The sequence below is a fragment of the Bidens hawaiensis genome, unplaced genomic scaffold, assembly GCF_021521415.1.
Source record: "Bidens hawaiensis isolate Kalapana, Puna unplaced genomic scaffold, B.hawaiensis_p1.1 tig00017035_1, whole genome shotgun sequence".
Classification (NCBI taxonomy): Eukaryota; Viridiplantae; Streptophyta; class Magnoliopsida; order Asterales; family Asteraceae; genus Bidens; species Bidens hawaiensis.
In genome coordinates this window covers 97,616-104,484 of record NW_027492576.1, presented here as the reverse complement: position 1 = coordinate 104,484, position 6,869 = coordinate 97,616, and the positions used below count along the sequence as shown (strand labels likewise).

General features: G+C 35.3%; 1 protein-coding gene across 1 annotated transcript; it reads left to right on the top strand.

Moving 5' to 3' along the window:
• Window positions 1-325: 325 nt before the first annotated feature.
• LOC143552772 (auxin efflux carrier component 4-like) lies at window positions 326-3,416 on the top strand. The gene is made up of 5 exons (XM_077042913.1): window positions 326-1,705; window positions 1,832-1,917; window positions 2,740-2,897; window positions 3,003-3,079; window positions 3,174-3,416. Exons 1-5 carry the CDS (start codon window positions 351-353, stop codon window positions 3,238-3,240), a joined length of 1,743 nt encoding a protein of 580 aa, XP_076899028.1. The 5' UTR covers window positions 326-350; the 3' UTR covers window positions 3,241-3,416.
• Window positions 3,417-6,869: the final 3,453 nt, after the last annotated feature.

Here is a 6,869-nt window from a genome sequence, read left to right as displayed (position 1 = left end):
CACTAATTAATTAATCCATTCAAATATAAAATACGCGTGTAAGCATTAATTCTCAAATAATAAATTTTCTACTTAAAGTACGACAAGATACAAATTCACATTAATTACCATACGTTGTATGTTAAGAACAAAGTAGACAACTTCCACAAATTCATGAATACATTAAGTTAATAATCATTTATTATAGCTACAAACTTTTTTGCAAAACTTAGACATCAGTCAACGACTTATACATGTGTTCATACGTAGACGATTCCTATACGTATCCACAAACACACACATTATATAAGTTCACACATCGATCCATTCTCTCCAAAACAATATACTCTTAATTTATCTGCATTGTGAAAATGATCACCGGCAAAGATTTTTACGCGATCATGACCGCGATGGTGCCGTTATACGTCGCCATGCTTCTCGCTTACGGCAGTGTGAGATGGTGGAAGATTTTCACACCCGACCAGTGCGCGGGTATTAATCGTTTTGTCGCCATATTCGCTGTCCCGTTACTTTCTTTCCATTTCATCTCCATGGGTGATCCTTACGCCATGAACTTCAAGTTCATCGGGGCCGACAGCCTCCAGAAAGTCATCATTCTGCTCGTTCTAGGCTTGTGGACAAAGTTCACAAAGTACGGAACCTTTGAATGGATGATCACCCTCTTCTCTCTTTCAACTCTTCCTAACACGCTCGTGATCGGAATACCGTTGTTAACCGCCATGTACGGTGAGCGTTCGGCCGCGTTAATGGTTCAGGTGGTTGTCATGCAATGCATTGTGTGGTACACTTTGCTTTTGTTTATGTTTGAGTTTCGTGCTGCCAAAACCCTAATTATGAAAAGGTTTCCTGGCGCGGGAGCCGATATTGGCTCGATTCAGGTCGAATCCGACGTCGTTTCACTTGACGCGCAGGATTTTCTTGAGACGTCCGCGGAGGTTGGAACCGACGGGAAGTTGCATATCACGGTGAGAAGGTCGAGCGCGTCCAGACGGTCAATGGGAGTTGGCTCGCTTACCGGTGTCGAAATCTATAGTGTAAGTTCATCCGCAATTCAATCTCCGAGAGGTTCGTATGTGAACCAGTCGGATTTTAACTATGTTGCGGGGTTTCCAGGTGGCCGTTTATCGAATTTCGGCCCCGCGGATGATATGTATTTGATTCAGTCGTCGAGGGGTCCCACCCCCACCCCTCGACGCTCGAATTTCGAAGATGAACCGTCTCGAAGATCTCTCAACATGACGCCATATTTTAGCGTTACAAAAGACCAACAAGCACCGCCAATGAAGCTGAATAATGACAGCCACATGTTTGGTCGAAGCTCTAGCGCGCCGGTTACTGCGAAAGGTGGCCGCACCCGTTCGAAACTCCACGCAACCACGGAACAACCGTTGCGACCCGATCTTAGCATGCTTGGAGGTAAATATATAGCTATTTTTTTTCTTTTTTATAAATTTCTTTTTACATTTGTCTTTTATGTGGTTGTTGAGTTGAAAGAAATTGAAATCGAGATAAGTGGCGATCAGGAGAGGGTCAAACCGGGTGTCGCTGAGCACCAACCCGACACGAACCAAGGGCCCGGGAACCGGATGCCGTCCGCGGGTGTGATGGCCCGGTTGATACTGTTGATGGTTTGGCGTAAACTGATAAGGAACCCGAACACATACGCCAGTCTCATAGGCCTAATTTGGGCTTTGGTGTCCTACAGGTGAAACTTTAGTTTGTTTTTCGTATAAAGGAAATAAATTTATTTTGAAAGTTATGTTAGTAAGTTAATCAAATTAAAACAATAACTTAAAATAATTTCTTAATTAATAGAGTATTTCTATTACAGGTGGCATTTGAAATTGCCAAAAATAGTAGATGATTCAATCTCCTTGATCTCCAAAACTGGTCTTGGGATGGCTATGTTCAGCTTAGGTAAGTTATTACTAATTTTTTTTTCAATATAAAAAAGAGATATATATATATATATATATTTGTACATTTTTATGGATGAGGGTAATAATATGTACTAGTTATATACGGTACACAACTTTTTCTTAAAGAATGGGCATGGCAAGAAAAAATTGTACATTTAGTCTAATATATAGATTTTATTTTATGTACAAAAAAACTTGTTAGAAAAATTATAATCATAAAAAAGGTTAAAGATAACACAACCAGTTTTTTTTACTTAAACCCTAGACTATAAGTTTATATATAAGAGTTTAATTTGCTACAAACCGACTTTTTTATTTATATATTATTTTTAACTAAACAAATGTTTTCTTTATCCTAACAGATCTAGTTAGTAATAGCTAAATTCTATTACATTTAAAAAAAATTATATTACTTTTAAAACTTATAGAAGTCATTTCGAAATTAAATTTGGTAGTAAAAATGTTGTTTTCTTTTCTTGTTTATATTTGGATGTCTTTAATTTATTCACTCTACAGGCTCTTTTTGTTTTTTAAAGTATTTGTATATTTGACAATGATATTTAACTTTTGTTTAAAAATTTATATTAAACACAAACAAAACCTTAGTCAATAAATTCACAATTTTACGTTTTAATTTTGTTGTAAGACTCCTTAAGGCAATATGTTTATATAGTCGTGAAGTATAATTTTGGCTGTTACAGGAGGTGACATAATGCCGAAAACTTTATATACTTTTTGTCGTGTTTTTAATCACTCTACTTTCTTGATTTGCTCAAAACTTCCCGTTAATTATACTTAAAAATAACTATCATGTTTTAAGGTTTGTTTATGGCGCTTCAACCTAAGTTAATAGCGTGCGGGAGATCAAAGGCTATGCTTTCTATAGTTGTGAAGTTTCTAATAGGACCGCTTGTAGCCACGTTGTCTGCATTTCTGGTTGGCCTTCGCGGTACCCTCTTCCGTGTCGCTGTTGTTCAGGTATATGTTCCATCAACGCGTCCTTGCAGCATTTATAATATTTTTAAGTTGGTATAGCTCAAGATTAGTTTTGATGATATTAATTTTTTTAATATACATTGGTAGGCTACACTATCAGCAGGGATTGTACCGTTTGTTTTCGCTAAGGAATACGATGTTCATGCAACAATTCTTAGTACTTCGTAAGCATATATGATCTTCTCATAAGAAGGGGTTGTATCGTGGTTATTTGTTTGTTTATTTGTATGAATTCATATTTAACTTTGTTCGTTTCAGAGTTATCTTTGGAATGTTGATCACAGTGCCCATAACTATATGCTACTACATCATTCTTGAACTCTAGAGATAAATAGACAAGCATACAGAGTTGATATTTGATGAAATATGTTGGAAGGATGCAACCAAATGATGATTCTTGATGAGTAGCAGATTTCACAAGGTGATCTCGGATGAAGATATATAACAACTAGGGTATTTTGTTGTAGTTGATTTCGTCTATGTACTAAAATTCCTTAGTTAAAACTTTTATGAGTGAGCTATGTGTCTTAGATTTTTTTATTCAAATCGATTACCAAATTGGGTTTGTATATGATATAGCAACTAGGAATGACTCGTTTTATAAGCATACACCTAGAACAAAATGCAAGTCATGACTAATTGTAAGGATATGTTTGAACAAAAAGCAAGTTTAGATTTCTATAAACATTTTTATTTATTTTAAGTTTTAAAAGATATAAAGTTTACTATATTTTTTAATGGGTTGGTATAGAAGTTAAATCGCTTAATCAAAGAAAAATAAAATTTGAGATGTAATAACTAATTGTAAGAATATGTTTGAGTTACTCTGCATTCTTATTATCATTTTATTGAAGTTTTGATATGAAGTTTTATTATATTCATATAATTTGTAATTTGTTACACTTACTCTGCTTCCTAATTATCATGATGTGATCAAGCATTCAATGGACTTTTTAATCATGAGAAAGAAGCTTTCAAACAGCAAAGGAAGATGTGTTGTAGTAGCATTTTTCTTAGTTCTCTTGGAGTAATTGATACTTTATTGTACGCTCTCTCTAACTACTTACCATGCAATTTGACATTTGATTTTAATTATGTCGGATTCATTTCAAAATGTGAGTTTTATGCAATTTTTTATCCATTGCTATAGTGGCTATGGTTTTTTTGATGATTGGAGTGGACTTCAACTTTTCAAGTGTGATCCGGCTGGCCATTTCTTTAGTAAGGTATGCAAAATTTAAAGAGTAAGATCTGATTATCATCAAACGACAACATTTTCTTTATAGCACTAATTTCATTAAAATTACATGTTATAAGCTTATTAGCTTGATAAAACTGTGTATTCTTATTTAAGCTACTATATTCTTGTTTGAAAATCACTAGAACTCTTAATTATATGTCTTAATAATTTTACAATTTGTAATTTTGTAGTGTCCGACTCAGCCGGGAAGTACCAAGGTAAACTTCATGAAGGAGATTTTTCGTGAAGGACTTCAAATATTTGTCAATAATAATGTAAGTGTAATTTATTTGTTTTTATGTTTATATTGGATTGTTTTGACCCGGGCAATTTTTGTGACGTTTTCTTTGTTTAATTTTCATCTTAGGTTGGGGTAGGCAAAGAAGAATGCATGGAGGCGGATTTTGATATAGTTCGAGAAAAATGGTCGAGTTCTACGCCAAAGTTTATTTTTCGGTAGCGTTATGTATGGTATTGAATATTGACCAATATTTTTGTAAATTGGGAATATCTGTAATATTTTGAATTAGGATGCCTAATTAAGAAATGAAATAGATTGCTGCTATATATTTGTAATTAATGTAAATATATTAGTAGTAATTAATAATTATGCAAAAAAAAATTTTTTACTTAAAACAATATGATGACACGCATAAATGGGTGTCATATATAAGTGTCGTAAATGCGAGTAATTAAAGCGTGTCATATATGCATGTCATAAATGCGTGTCACAAATGCGTGTTATTAAACATGACACGCGGAATGTGTGTCGTGATCAATTTATGACGGGCCTTCAATGACACGCATTTGCGTGTCATTAAAGGCCTTTTTCTAGTAGTGTCAGCGAGTTAATCCTTTTTGTGTGCAATAGATTTATGAGAATATGCATTTTTAGAACACAAAAATTTAACATGACGATGCCAAGTTTCTTAAGCAGGAGAAAGCAAAATATGTAAAGAAAGATATGATAGTGCAAAGTGACCAAAAAATCCTCAAAATAAACCAAATTTCTACATCATTCCTAACAAAATACAAAGCAATAAACCTAGAACAACAAACCCACAATGTAAACAACAACAGTTGAGTAAAAAAACAAATTCTGCAACCTGCAATTTATTAATCATCAAGAAAGATGCATACAAATGCAAGAATCTAAAGTGAAACTACATAGATTTAAGATTGAGTTACTTAAAGAACGGTAATTTGAGTAGCAATTAACGCTCCATTCCGACAAATAGCTCTAGGGTAAGACAACAACTTTAGTTTTCTCTGCATCTCTTCCATTTATTCACTCGAATCGACAATGAATTGCTCTGATGCACACAAAGGCAAACGCCATGGCGTTCTAACCGCCGATTAAATCAGCCAAAAGAGAAAACGAAGGCAACAAAGGGTGAGAGACAGATCGCTTTTGAAGATTTCAAGAGGTGCAATTGTGTTGTCAGTGACGATGGTGAGAAGAGAGAGAATCATACATGTGGCGGTGGTAGAGAGAGAACAATAGACTTATACCACTCACAATAAAATAAGAGAAAATTACCTAAATAGCCCTTTTGAAGAGAGAGAAAAACAAAAGTAGCCCGTGAGATTTCATTTTCCAAAAATTGCCCACCAAATCCAACTTCCACGTGACATAAGGATTTTCCCTGTTAGTTTTCGTGGACCATTCAAGATCTGCCATGTGTTTTGCATTCCCACCTACCACGCAAGTTTTCTTCCCAAATCTGTCTTAAACGTTAACTTTTATATCAAATCTATCACAATGAAAACCAACTTTAACATGATGTTTCAAGTTGTTTCCGTCTCCAACGTGAGTTCAAATTTATGGTTTTTAAAGCTATTTTGAAATTCATCTCCAAAGATGAATTTCAAATGAATTTCAACTTCGGAGACAAATTTTGATTAGAATTCAACTGCTAAGATGAATTTCATAGGAATGTTAATTATCTTCTTCTATTCCCTAGATCCCCCATCATAGTTACCCCTAGATCCTCTATCACCACCATATCCCCCTCCACCACCACTTCCCCCTCCACTACCGCCCCTATTATAACTACCGTCGTCAATGCGTCCACCACCACCTCTACGATCACCACCAGCACTGCCCGTGCCAGCAGGGGAAGGAGTACCACACTTGTTGCATTCAGTTCTCCAAGAGAAATTCGAGTTGCCACAGTTGCAAATACAACATAAAGAGAAAATTTAAAAATTAGGAATATTGGTTTTTATTAATTCCAACTATTGTCTTTTGGTCATTGTTGGTCCCAACTAATGAATTCGCTGTTGAAAGTCCCAACTTTTAATGTATTTGTTCCTAACGGTTTGCGACTAACAGAATCCTAACACCGTTAGTTGCAGGTCACCGGATAACTCACATTTTTTTACTGGAAACTCAACATTTTCGTCCCAAACATCTTGGTAATTTTGTATCGGATCTGTGGAAACTTTTTTTTAACAAAAGCCTCATTTTTAGGCCGCCGGAACCCTAGAACCATCATCAGAATCGGTTGATGGTTCTCAAGTGGTGTGGTTGGTTGGCGGTGAGTTAATTGGTGGCGGTGGCGGTGTTCAGGTGGTGTTTTTTCAGCAAAAATTGTGACTTTTTTGGCCAAAAACGTTTTCCGGCGACGTGTAACTAATGGCGTTAGGATTCTGTTAGTCGCGAACCGTTAGGAACAAATATTTTAAAAGTTAGGACCGTTAACAGCCAATTT